Source organism: Pangasianodon hypophthalmus, chromosome 20 (assembly GCF_027358585.1).
Source record: "Pangasianodon hypophthalmus isolate fPanHyp1 chromosome 20, fPanHyp1.pri, whole genome shotgun sequence".
Classification (NCBI taxonomy): Eukaryota; Metazoa; Chordata; class Actinopteri; order Siluriformes; family Pangasiidae; genus Pangasianodon; species Pangasianodon hypophthalmus.
The window spans coordinates 18,670,603-18,685,258 of NC_069729.1; the positions used below are offsets into that span (position 1 = coordinate 18,670,603).

At 37.7% G+C, this 14,656-nt stretch overlaps 1 protein-coding gene across 1 annotated transcript; it reads left to right on the top strand.

Annotated features, from left to right (window-relative positions):
- The first annotated feature begins 204 nt into the window (after positions 1 to 204).
- snrpe (small nuclear ribonucleoprotein polypeptide E) lies at positions 205 to 4,254 on the top strand. Its single transcript, XM_026932794.3, has 5 exons — positions 205 to 393; positions 1,130 to 1,156; positions 1,541 to 1,603; positions 3,863 to 3,941; positions 4,037 to 4,254. Exons 1-5 carry the CDS (start codon positions 340 to 342, stop codon positions 4,090 to 4,092), a joined length of 279 nt encoding a protein of 92 aa, XP_026788595.1. The 5' UTR covers positions 205 to 339; the 3' UTR covers positions 4,093 to 4,254.
- The last annotated feature ends 10,402 nt before the right edge of the window (positions 4,255 to 14,656 follow it).

A 14,656-nucleotide genomic window follows, 5' to 3' on the forward strand; every position in this document is an offset into this window, starting at 1 on the left:
TATTATTATTATTATTATTATTGTACAGTAGGTTTATATCAGCTGAGGCGATGAGGCCATGGTATAACTCACTACCCTGTACTGGACCACACTACTGGTGGTGGTTATAAAGCGCTTATGTAGGTGTTATGTAGCCTTATGAACACAGCTCGCCTCCCAGACGCGCGCGGCGCTGCGCCATTTTAGAACACATGCGCATCTATAACGTCATTCTACTTCCGGTGCGCGGCCATTGTCGCCTGTAGCAGCGTGAACAGTTCGTCTAACGCGCCTAAAGTCTTACATTTCCTTCAAATTCTTTGCATTTAAAGAAGAACTTACTGAATTTATTTCTAAAGAATGGCGTACAGAGGACAAGGGCAGAAGGTCCAGAAGGTTATGGTGCAACCCATTGTATCCTTTCATGCTGTTAGCCGGTTAGCATAGCATAGCATAGCTAGCAAACTCATTCATTTAGATAATGGACTCGTTAATTTAGCTGTTTTTTTATTGTTAGCTAATAGGAGCAGTACTGAAAATACGAGTTTTGATCTTTATTTGCGTATTTTGTTAAACCTTTATGTGGTGAATGCATATAAAATCTGCTTTTGGTTTGTGTGTGTGTGTGTGTGTGTGTGTGTGTGTGTGTGTGTTCTCATTAATGTTTATAAGTAACATAAAATTTATAACGTTTCCAAGTTTCCATTCTGTCATCTCCATATAATCTCGATTTTACAAATGAGACTAGTGATGTATCTTTCGCAAATGATTCGACTCTTTGAATCGGATCTTTTAGGTGAACTTTTACTCGCATATATGAGCAGGCTTTTTCTTTCTTTTTTAAAAAATAAAGATTAAGATTTAATGAAGCAGTTTGATAATTAGGCAAAGAAGATGAATCACTTACCAAATTTTCTCAAACTGTTTGGTTTAAAAAAAAAAAAAAAAAAAGCCATTGAGCCGATTGGGAGGCAAAGGAGTCGACTCTTTTTGGTGAGCCGAACTAAATGATCCGACTCACTGAAACGAGTCAGAATTCCCATCACTAATTGAGATTAAAAGATATTTTTTTCCATATAGCTCTTAAGTACGTTTTTTTCTCAAATGTCCAGCTCATGCTTGTTGCTTGGCCTTGACTTTATCATCCCAGAACCTTATTTTCAGGTATCTACAGAATGTAAGTGTCACTTTTTATTTACTGATTAATTCTTTCACATTGCACTTTTACATGTAGTGTTTTAATAATGTAATGTTTGTCCAAGACTACTTTGAATCCTCTCCAGATATATCTTCATAATATTTTTTTCCTGTGAATAATATTAATCTGTTCCCAAAACCAGGATTCTTGTGGTGATGGGGTCCTAAGTATTGTTAGTTGTTTGATTATGTATTATTATAAAAATTAGAAAGCCAGATGCAAGGACCTGTGTGTGAATCAAGTCTCTTAGAGACAATTAGGAAATTGTTCTTTTATACATACAATACGAGTTAGTCCACATGATATTATTTTGGCTTTGATAATCATACGTGATTCTCCCCGTCATTCTTTTCTTCCTCACAGCGATCCCGTATCCAGGTGTGGCTTTATGAGCAGATCAACATGCGGATAGAAGGCTGCATTATTGTGAGTGAACATCCAGCATCACACCCTGCATCGCACCCTGCATCACACCCTGCATCCCACTACATCACCCTGCATCACACCCTGCATCACACCCTACGTCACACCCTACGTCACACCCTGCATCACACCCTGCATCACACCCTGCATCACACCCTACATCACATATAGTGTGATCCCCAGCATCACACTATATCACACTTCATCACCCAGCATCACACTACGTCACACGCTGCATCACACACTACATTACCCTGCATCACACTGTATAACACTACGTCACACTACATTACCCCCTGCATCACATTACGCCACCCTGCATCACATTACGTCACACATCGCCCATCATCGCACTACATCGTCCTACATCAGACTACATCACTCTACATCTTCTATGCTGTGGTGTTAGATACTGACTGTTACTGTTGACGTGACGTCACTCAAGCACTCCCTGTACGCGTTCACGTGGAATTCACATGTGCTGATTTGCAAGCCTTAGATCTCACATTGAAATTGACTTGCTGATTGTTTTTTTTTTTTTTTTTTTGTGGAAGGAATAATTATGATTACTGAGTGCACAAGTTTAAAAACAAGCGATAACGTTGGTACTGTGTGTGTATTTCGGTAGTCAGATTCTCTCGGTTGCATGTCGGCATTTTCTGTATGTTAATCATTTAATCTGGTGAAAGCTACAGGATGGAGTGTCAAATAAGTGAGGAATAACGCTCGTTTTCATATAAAAGCACAGTCGATAAATAACAGCGATTTGCCAACGATTAGGATTTTTAATTCGTTACTGAACAACAGGGCGCACAGTTTAACAGTTTATAGTTAGATTTAATGTTGTGGAACGTCGATGAGACGAGTTAGTTCGTGTTATCACTTACATTGTAGCAATTACAGCAGCTTGTCATGTTACAGAGAAACTTTACAAAGCACTGTAAATGTTACAAAGCGCTGACGCTTGAGACTCCTTCCATAAACGCTGAGTAAACGTCTCCTTACAAAAGCGTCACCATATCAACGATTATACATTTTACTTTGTTAAAGAACAACAGGTTGTTTTAATCAATTTATTAACCTATCGGTTATGTTACAGCTGGAACTGCTTTCAGAGCTTCTCGGTTATACAGAAATAAAGCACACCTTCCGACCAATCAGATTTCGAGAATTCAACCACAGTGTGATATAAACCAGAATGCAATTCTAATCAAATCTGTCTTAATTATATTCCCTGATACTGTCACTCAACCTCATTAATGTACTAATTTATCTTTACTGGTTAAAAAAAATTGTTGTGCTGGAGTTAAACAGAGTCATGTAAGGAATAAAACACTCCATGTCATGCTGGTTTAGCAAAACAATCAACGACCGGGTGGTGTGATGCGCCCAGACGCAAAGTATAGTGACTGTTACCCTGCAGTTGATTGTTTTCCTATAACCGCACATCCCAAAGTGTTTTATTCCTGTTAGAGCACAGCAATTTGCCAACATATAAGTTTTTAATAGTTACATTTAATATTGTGGCCTCCCTTTATTTCTTCACCAGAGCAAAATGTGTAAATTCTTCATTATTAATTCAAAATAATTCTGTTTATTTCTAGATTTAAAGTATGTGATCGTCCACCCTACAAGTCCCTGTGAACAAGCTGTTACTATAGAAACGATGTTGTTTGAATGAGTGCATTAATATAATCATGTGATCTGCAGCCTCACTGCTGTCAGAGCTGCTGTTCTAGACCACACCTTCTGACCAATCAGATTGGAGAATTCAAAAGCACTGTCGTATTAGTGTTATGGCATTTCAGAAAATACATTTATTAGAGAATTATGGCGCTGGAAATGTGGAACCAGGACATTTGGTTAGCTGGGGGAGGGACACAATTGTGGGCGTGTTGTATATTGATAGATTTCGCTGCAATTTCTAATTTGCATATTCATGCATATTCATAGTTCCTGGAATTTTTTTATTAGGGTAAAGATGTGGATAATCCTAGGCTTTTTTGTTTTTAGAGGATTCTGAATCATTAAAACATGAAATAAATTATTTCTCACTGATTGTTTGTAACACAGAGTTTGAAACAACACTGTCGGAAATATTAAAACTTAAAAAACTAATGAAGCTTATTTTACAGATTTAAGAGCAAGGGCTTCATCTGAAAGCTGTTCTCACTGAAAATATAAGGAGTGAACTCCTTGTGGCTGTTTAAAGAAATCATTTATTTAGCTGTTTGGTTTTGTTGGTTTGTTTTTCAATTATAGGGCTTTGACGAGTACATGAACTTGGTTCTGGATGATGCAGAGGAAGTGCACATGAAGACCAAAAACAGGAAGCCTTTAGGTAAAATCTTCATCAGTTGTTATTATTATTATTATTATTATTATTATTTTTAGTTTTATGTAATTTCACCTCGTGTCCTTTTGGCTCTCCAACAGGGCGGATCATGCTGAAAGGAGACAACATCACGCTTCTACAGAGCGTCTCAAATTAACCCCGTGTGGATTTCATGGAGCGATGACAGAGTATTGTCTGATAACGTTTATTCGATATTCTTGGTTTCGTTTGTTGGCTTTTTGGCTTGTTTCTAAGCAGTAATTATCACACGTCATGTTTTTCTAACCAAACACCATTAAAAAAATGTTTTGTTTGTTTATTACTGACTGTCTTGTGTTTTTTTTTTTTTTTTTTTTTTTTTTTTTTTTCCCTCGTGTCATGTGTTTTGATCCGTCTGCATATTCGTAAAATTTATTACATTTGAATAAAAATTAATTACTGGTGTAAATTATGAAAAGTCTAGGCTAAATAACAATCTCCAATATAAGCTTTATATTTGTCTGTTTTTATTTTATTTGTATTACTTAATTAAATCTTTTTATTTTTATTATTTGAAATATAATATACCAGGTTTGTTTGAGGAGTGCATGAGTAGTGATTTTTAAATTTTTTTTTTTTTTTACTTTATTTATCAGGTTTTTTTTCCATTGGAAGACAAGCTTTGGGGAGGAAAAAAAAAAAAAGGAAAGGTTTTACCCAAATCTGCTAGTTATGTCTCTGACATAGGAGCTCGTGTTTCTTTTTTATTGGCTGCTGAAACAAGAAGCAGTTTTCTAAGGTGATGCTTGAACATGTTCATGAACACTTTAGTCTTTAGAAAACAAGAAGAAATTTCCCTTTCCTCCCAAAGTATATGGTTAGATGGTTGAAACCTCAAGGACGTTCTCTACAAAAGTAAAATGTATAGCAGAAGGCTAAAGCAGCTCACCAGTCTGGTAGTTATCTTTCTTTTTTTCCTGAAAAATGAGTTCGTCTTTGTCTGCGCTCACGGTTTAGTGAAATTTCCTGTTAATATTTGTCTTCCTGCTACCAGGCTAAGCTAGGTTTTAATGCTTCTCATGGATGCTAGTAAAGAGCGGCGCCCAAATGCAGCGTGCCGTCAAAACAAACAGCACTGACGTACGTTTGTTGAGTCATGTTGATGTGTTTACAGCTATAACCTGGCAACTTGGAATGCTTTATAGTGTTAATATGCGCATGGTCATGTAGTTAATGATGTGGTTTTTTTTCTTTTTCAGTCAAAAAGTGATGACAAGCCAGGTGTCTAAAGCTTTTAGCAATGAAAGTCTTTCTGAAGTACTACAACACCATGTGTGTTTACTTTGGGATTACATTAAAATGATGTAATTTTTTCTCCCCTTAGGTTAATAAGATGGACCAAACCTAGTTCAAAAAAAGAACGTCAGTAGAAATGTAGTTTTGTAGACATTGATGTTGAATATGGACTGTCTTATAATCGTCTATATAATTCTGTAGGCAGAAACAGATAATAATTAATATTATAACCAAATTAACCTTGTACTTGTAATCTATTTAACATGCTAACTAGGCCGCATATTCAAGACCATGTTTTTTTTTTTAAATAACTACCTCAATGCCCTAAAATGCCAAAAAAGGATTTTTTTTTTTGCATACATTATTATTATTATTATTATTATTATTATTTTAAAGGGTGTCATCTAGTGTTAGCTTTGTAAAGAGGTTCTACGTAGAAAGAGAAACTCTGCTGTTACTCCGGAGGAACAAACTGAGGGACCCTATAAGGTGCTCCGGTATGAAAGCCTTAAACTCATAAATATATATATATATATATATATATATATATATTGCAGCCAGGGACCCCTTTAACTTTGCTTTGTCTCTCTGTCATCTTAAAGGTTTAAAAGTTTTAAGGAACCATATGGTGGAGGGTTTACCTTTCAGAAATGGTCCAAGTAGGACTTCTTTAGACACCATCTGAAGAAACCCTTGAGGAAGGCTTTTTTATCTTAAGATGCTGGATCTGATCTCATATAACATACTTTCTGATGATTCACTGATGTAGTGTTTCATAAGAACACTGTGCACCAGTCATCTTCAAGGTTTATCATGATACCACATAACTGCTGATGATATTTCCTCTGAACGTTGGTGGTGTATGATGGGAACCAGAATTGTTTCGGGAAACAAACAGTAGATACGGTTGCTTAGGACCACCAATTTTTTTTTTTTCGTTTTATTTGTTTTTCTTTTTATTTGTGTATTCTTAATAATTTTTCTTAGAAAAAGCCCTGTCACATGTTGGTCCTGTCACATGTTGTCGTGTTCATACAGCATTATGAGAGCAGTACATTTGTAAAAATTGAAGTGTTCAATAGGAGTCGAGACAAATGATTTACAAACCCACAAGAGGGCAGTACATCCATAAATCTTTACATTCCTTGAGCTTGAAGATTAAACACCTGTTGAAGAATTATCAAGTTCTATTCATAATAATCTTAAACCAGGAGCATTGTTCACTTTTTAAAAAGTCAAGTAGTTGCCTTATAAGAATACTTGTAGTATTGTATAGAATCATTAGAAATATGTATGGGTGAGTTCCACTTGAAGGATTCAGCTATAGTCTGAGCTATTAAAACACTTGGCTTGTTTTTTTTTTACCATTCACACAGCTCAATTGTGATCAATACAATCTGTTTAGTTACATGACATACAAATCTCAAGGAAGCAAAACCAAACGCATTATCTATTAATAACAGGCGTCTTCTTCAACGGGAAGTGTGATAACAATCTGAAAATACGAAAGGTGTCGCACGTCAGCAAAAGCAGCACAGCGCCATGTTCCTCCATTGATGAGCTCTGTTTCTGAGGCAGGAGGTTCTGCTGCTGGTGGAGGGGAAGCTTTATAGATAGGAACTCACCGACAACCTGAGAAGGAAGTGGCATCTCAATTACTTTAAGCGAGTTTGCAAGTTCTTGTGGAAAGCAGGAGTACCGAGTGCAGCTTTCTGCAGCTTCAGTGGGAGGAAGTCAGTTGCTGACTCCAGACCCCCCCACGAGCGTTACTTCATAACTGCGACCACAAGCGCTCGGTAGCTGCCTGTGGATTGAAACCGCAGTGATACTGCATCAGGCTTTCGTTTTATCTCTGTGGGGATGTGAGTATAGTGTGAGTTTAGAGTAGGGGTTTGTGCACGATTAGAGGCCGCATAACACTCATCGAGATTTGGTATTATCTTTTGAAAGGTTTTTTTTTTTTTTTTTTTTTAACAAGTCAAGGAAAATATCTTAAACAAACTTGTTGCTCCATTGTGTAGCTACGCAGTCCAACATTCTGGAAGATGTCTGGTTATAGAGGTGTGCTTGGAACTGATTTTTTAATCCCACTCCCACACACTTGGCTCCTGACAGAAGTCTAACAAATCTCTCCTGAAAGTTTGACCCTCACGCACTTATTTTTGATTGTACCTTTGCACCATATTTACTAACAAACTAGGTAGGTCCTTCTTCTCAAAATAGGAACAAATTAGTTATTTGAAACCTCAGTGACTGACCAGGATGAAACATTTACTGAAGATGGATGAAATAACATGGGAAATGTTTTGCACAAAATATGCTCGCATATTAATAAGCATGGTCCAGAGACTTTTTTGTTCCAGTCCCGGTGCACTCTTCTACATGTTGCCTCACTGTAGTTTAAATGACCAAAATTAAATTACTAATATTTTTATATTTTTAGAAACAGAAGCAACTAAGTTCATTAGAAAATATTCTGGACAGTATCATGTAACGCAGTGCCACTATCTGTGTCTTTATTTGTTGAAACAAAATAAAGATGTATCTGTATTTTATTTTATTTTTTAAATGAACCATAAGACTCTGTCACAAGACACACTGAAAAACATGAAAAAAAAAGATGTAGAAATGTCAACACTGTCAGTAGTGTGTGAAGTCTGGCTCTGACAGTTCGTCAAACTCAAAGCTGCAAGGTGAGTCAAATGAAAACTTTAAAAATGCAAAAATTAGACAAACAGATTGTATGTAGTTGTAATTTACATGAGTCATCAGCAATCACTCATACAACATCCGCAATCAGCTCGAAACGGCCTGGACTTACTGCGTACTGGTGTCTTGTTGCAGCATGGCAATGCATGGCATCACACTGCTGCAACCGTCAAAGACCTGCAGTTTGAGGTTCTGCTACTTCCACCATACTCACTGGCTCTCTCTCTCTCTCTCTCTCTGAGTGATTTCTATTGTTTTTTTGGACCGTTAAAGGAGGCGTTGGATGGAAAGACTTTACGGTAAGATCAGGAAGGGCAACAGATGGTGCATCAGTAACTGCATATGCAACAACAAGAAAAAATCTTCTGGAGGAATCTGGACACTTGTTAAGCACTAGAACGCTTGTGTTGAACAAAATGGAGATTATGTAGAAAAAATGATACATATTTATGACACTTTTGGGAAGGTTTTCATTTGACTCAGCTACATTACTCCAGTTCATAAATGGGCTCAACTAGATATGTGCGTGCTATGTTTTTTTAATCCTCCTTGCGTTATTTCCTAGTTGTTATTTTGTTTTGTACCCACCCACGATATTTTCTAACAAATTTAGATGGTTGTATTTCCCAAAATATAAACAAACTAGTAGCCTAATTTTAACCACCCTGTCCCTGAACAGGCAGTTACTAAGGATGAATGAACAGCCGGATGTTCTGTTCCTCTACATCAAGCCCAAACAGCAGTATCTGCATCATTAAGCCATGTTCTTCTCCTTTTGACTTTTGGCTTGAATCGCTGAAAAATATGATTTAAAGTATAATCATGTTAAAAGATGCTCAGATGTCGGACGGACCAAATGTTTTTCCAAGCTACATGACATGGTAATGGTCTTAAAAATACAGTATGTCCTTACGCAATACTAGATTCTAAGAAATCCTGAGTCTGTTAATCATGAGCATGCAACCAGATGCGTGTTTGACAAACTGTTCCTTAGCTACATTATTCAAAACTATCAGAAGGTTTATCAACATATAAATGTTATTGAGAGTGTTTATTTGAAAGCTTTTATAGCACCTCTTTAGTTCCAAGCCCTCGGTGTATGTAAAATATTAAATTCCCCTAACTTTACATGCTCTACCGCTTCCTCCTGGTAAACTGGGGTTTCATAGCCTTCATTTGCATATTGCCACACGATTGGGTCTTATATTTTATGACACAATAACCCTCGCTTGTCATGTGTTTAATACTAACTCTGGTTTTCCAATGAGGTTTTTTTTTTAATTTCCTGTTTCTTAAAGCTACTGCAGTGACAGTTTTCACATTTCAAACATTTTGTGCATTGGATTTAATCCACTCCACAAGTATTTAATCATAAGACAGACTTTATAAAGTTTATGGTGACGTGAAAGAAAAAATGTTCAAAACCCTAAACAAACTAGGTGGCCCTGTTGTTCTCTCAATCCAACATTCCCGCAGATGCCATGTTTTCTGGAGGTTTCCATGTTTGCCAAGTTACCGAAAAACCTCTCATCCAAGTCTTTTGTACTTTTTCGTCTACCCATGAGCCCCAGAGACTGGGCCTCTGCCTCCTATCGATGTAGCCAGGCTGTGGGAAACTCCATGACCGAGCCTGTCATAGTCTGCTTAGCTCTCAGTGGCACTCGGGATTTAGCCGACGGAAACGCTGCCCAGGTCAGATCGCTATCCTGCCTGATCCCGTGAGGCCTTCCTGTTCCAGCGGGAGTGATTGTTAGAAGCAGCTCTTTTGTTTGGTCTCTCCCCATGACCTGTCTCGTACCTTAGCTCTGACTAGCCAGGTGGCTGCCCAGCTCACATCTCACTACCTCACCACCCACAAGGATCAGGATATATATACACACACTACACGTGTCAGTTTACTAGATTACCAGAAATGTCTGCCCCGATTAGCATTACATGTACAAAATGCTAGGTGGAACATGATCCTTTAATGCTAAAACCAATGGTTTATTATAGTTACTGCGCTTCTGATTAAAGGACCATGAACCGATTGCAGAAAAAAGGCATTTTCACATCTCCTTTATCCACTCCTTTCATGAATTTGGTGTTTTTCTTATGAATTCTTGAATAATGTAAGAAAAAGCCTCGCTAGCATTGGATTTTAAATGCAATTATCTTTTTAATTTGTAATGTAACAGTATCTATGCCATAAAATTACAGTATGCTCTCAGAAAACTTTACCTTTCCTTGTCACTTTTATACCTTTAGTGTATTTTTCTACATGGTAAAGTGAATGTGGTCTATCTTTAAGAACGTAATCTATCTTTAATTAGATTTAGAGTAATACTAATTTAGTACTTTTTTCCTGAAAGTATACAGTATAGGCCTATTATGTGAGATATTTGTAAAATATAGTAAAAGCATAACATATACTATATACATAATTACTTAAAAGGTTTATAGAAAATCATTAAATGTATGGTTTTGCCCTTAGTGACAATAAAAAAGCACAATTTGCAATTATAGACAAACATTTGCCAAAACAAATAAAACATGGACCCTTTATAGAATAGCCTAAAGAATAAACATAATCAAAATAATTAATAATAATAACGTTATTAGCTTTCTACTTAACATTCCTCACTTTTCAATTACCCGTTCACTGTGTTATATTTACACAGCCTTGAACGTCCTTGGTAGTATTATAATGTGCATGGTTTTGGGACTACAAAACGCTAAAGTAATTTTGTCTGTTCTAAATCATATTCAAAAGATCTTCCCTGTGTTTCAGGCCTGTTGAAGGCTCGGTAATGAATCATTCTTTACTTGGCTTGAGAATCCTGTATCTCAAGAGGTTTCACCTAAAACACAAAGTCATAACCTCTACAGTCATTCCAGGCTTACTTTAGAAAAGTGATCATGTTTTCCAGTGAAATGGCTCTGAATGAGCGGTTCATGACATTAGTGTGTTTCTTATCTTGTTTTAACAGCGCAGCAGCAACGCATAGTACCTTCATATTTCTACAATTAACACATACAATAATCTGCAGCTTCTGATAAGGCCTTTTGTTTGAATGTTCAGCCGAGGAAACAGAGTAGCATTTTTCATTGTTTGAACCCATTTGGCTATAACGCGTGGTGGGAAAGGTGGGAATTGGTCCAGGGTAAAACCGAAGGTGAGAAAGTGTCCGTCCTTTGTCTGAGCAAATAATGACCAAGTTCCGAACATGCCTGCTTTTCAGCACCATTTTAACATCGCTATGCTGTTAAAAAGTCGATGATAGGAGACGGGGTCGTGAAAGTGCAGTGTATGATTTCTTATAGTCTGTAAAAGCAAAGCAGGTTACATTTACTTAAACTCAATTCCCATATGAAGGTGGTTGCGCAGGTGTTTGCCCAAATGCGATTGCTTTAGCATGATGCATACGTTATTAACCTAAACCTGATATGCATTTGTCCATTAGCATGAATAGTCAAATGGGCTTACTGAAAGCGTTAGTCGTATTTATTGCTTTATGCAAATGACAAAAGAACTTCTAACCCCCCATGCCACTAAAATGGGCCATTTCTCTCCTTTTACAACTAGCTTTCTGTTTATTTGTCAATAAAATACACTCACACAGGCACACATACTGTGGTGGCGACTCGGTATGGAGTGCTTAAATGTTCGGAACAAAAGACCTGCAGCGGAGCGAAAAGAGACGGCGAACAAAAAACAAACGAGTAATGAAATTATAACAATACGGACAGAGAGAGAGAGGTACGCGGACCACAATGGCAGGGAACAATCGTGCTGCATCAATGGAAAAAAAAGGAGGGGGGGGGGAACCTGGACAATAGGGCCGGTGACAGCAGGACAATAGCCGCACTGTTTTCAATTAGACATTATCTCATACACCGAGTGGCAGGTCTCATTGTGCTGGGGGGCTATTTTCAGGGCCGGCTTTGTGTGGGCCACCGCCAATATTCCCTTCAGCCCCCACAGAGAGAGCCGGCCCTTTTATTCTCTCCACTGTTTGTTTTTTGCTCAGCACTAAACTGTGGGTGGCTGAGAACAAACTGTCTGCGGAAAGGGAAAAAAAGAGGACAGGGTACTACCTTTGCCTTTGTCACCCATTAGACAATTAGATTAAACATGGATCTAAGCTGCAGAATGGATGCGCTCAGACTGTTGCATGAATTTGACGTGTATTGTGTGCAAGGGTTTGTTTCCAGTGCTTTTGGGTGGCCTTAACAGTCTCCTGAACGGACGTGACCTCACATGGTGTCTCGGCACACATATGGAGCGCGTTGGCCGTGCTTTGTGCCTTGACGTTCAACATATTAAAGTGATCTCTCAAAGCAACCTGTGTGTTAGGGCAGACGTTAGGCCTGTTATGAATTTAAATATGGTAACATACCATATAATAAAGTGTATGGTCTCTTTCACAACAAACCATCTGGTCTGGACTATTATATAGGCTACTGATGAAGCTTAGCAGATGCTGTCTGTGCCCTAAAGCTGAAAACAAAACTCCACCCTGAAACAAGTTAAATATTTGGGACTTGTTTAGCAATTCTGGTGTTGGTTGCTGATGCATTTTCATTATTCCTGTGAAAAGTTATCAGCTGTGTGATGCTCTAACATCACGGGATGACAGTGTTATTGCTAGCGCAGTTACAATGGAGAAAAAAATCCAACAATCTCAAATGTAAGCAATAACCGTTGCTTCTTTTCTCACTTGGCTCGGCTAGTTAGCGATCTACGAGACGACGAGCGCGATGCCGTTAATTAGCATGAAAGTCGAAGCTTTGGAAGCTGATCTGCTTGAGCAGAGTGTACAGATGAGGCGGTGAGACAGCTGGACAGAGTACAGGACTAAAGCGCCGCTGCATTGCTCTCTTTAGGTGGAGATGAAGTGAGGGCTAAATCCTACTGCATCACCATCAGCACATGGTGGATAAAGTAGGAAACCGTTAATCAAAGTGAAAACAGACCAACATGTCAATAAAAGTGGTTTAAACTTAGAAAATAATTTCATTATAAAATTAATTTTGCCCGCATTTTACAGTTAGATGTAGTAAGTGATAGTGGTCGACACTCTGAAGGTTCTCATGCCTGTTTAGTGAAAACTTCGTTACATACATTGCATGCAGTAACAGCTAACTCCAGCAATCTTTAATATCTTTGGACAAATGCAAAGATTTTGTCAATGCAGATGATGCATTTGCATTTGTATCTTTTGCATGATCCAGTTCTCTAATTTTCTCAAACTAGGCTGGTTGTTTCAGGTGTAAATATATTTTTCAGAAGCATCATCACATATAAAGCTTTCTGATTAGATAACATTTGAGGCTAGGTCACTTGGCCCATCTGTCACTCTGGTTTTAACCTCATTTGGGCTATCCTAACCGAATTCTTCTAATTTTGTGAACTTGTTATGTCAAAAGTGAAGTGTGTTGTTTAATGCATTTTCCGCAACTTGTTTGTTACTGCCTGACAGCGGAAGCAAATTTGGAATAGGTTGCGGTCTTCCGATGGGTTCTCAGAAATAATGCTCGATGTTATCGGACGTGTGTTGATTTTTTTTTTAACGTATTTGTCCCTTTTGCTGTTTTCTATCAGCCCAAATGCACTGCGGTATGTGTGAGACTCTATCTGTATGTGTTCCACGTTTCATTCGCAGTCTGGTGAGGGCCTCATGGGTTTTTCTTTGGTAGAATGCACACATAGACAAAACTTCTATATTGGTTTGGGTGTAATCAAAAATTGCACCAGCCAAGCAAAATAGGCATTTTATGTGGTTTTCGTTCCTCTCCTGCTTTTTCTCTCTGCACCACAGAGCCTCTGCCTCTGATAGCACTGTGGGCTTAGTATCCAAATGAGGTCATTATCAAAGGTCATGGAAGTTTTCAACTTCATAATTTATATAGTAACACTTTACAATAAGATTCCCTTAAATAATATCATTTATGGTATTAGTTAACATTAAAAACTATAAACTCTAGTGTTAGAGGTGGTAAAGTTACTTAATGTTGAGGTGTATGGTTTGTTAAAGTTACCTAATGTGGGAAATAATGTTAATGAAGGAAACCTTAATGTAAAGTGTTACCAATTCTATAAGGAATAAAACATGATGGGGCATGATGTTAAATGAAAATAGTCAACGAGCGGGTGACGTGATGCGGCCACACGTGAAGCAGAGTTACTCTTACCACCGTAAAGTTGATTATTTTCCTCTAACAGCTCATCCAAAAGTGCTTTATTCATCTTATACTACAGCAGATTGCTGACGATTACGATTTCTATTTATTAAAAAATGACATTTTTAATCCATTTACCTAGATTTAATGTTGTGGAACATCCCGAAACGAGTTAGACGCACTGACATTATAGCAGCTATAAACAGTCGTTCTCTCACTAGCCTTCTCTAATTTTCTCTTTCATGAAGTTAATAGGACAAAAATACGCAGCAGGTCATGTTACTGAGAAACCGCAAAGCATAAACTCCTGTCCTGAAGACTATCCTGTAGTGGAAAACCTAAAGTGACAGCTTTACCTCTGACTCTTACAAAGCGCTGGCGCTGGAGACTCTTCCCATAAATGTTAAATGTTAAATAAACTCTTCACGCGACACGTCATCTTATCGATGATTACACGTTTGATTTTCTTTGTGAAATAACAATGTATTTTTAAATCTGTTTATTATTAGACCATGTGGAGTTTCCACCATACAAGCCCCTGTGAATGAGCTGTTGCTATAGAAACGATAACGTTA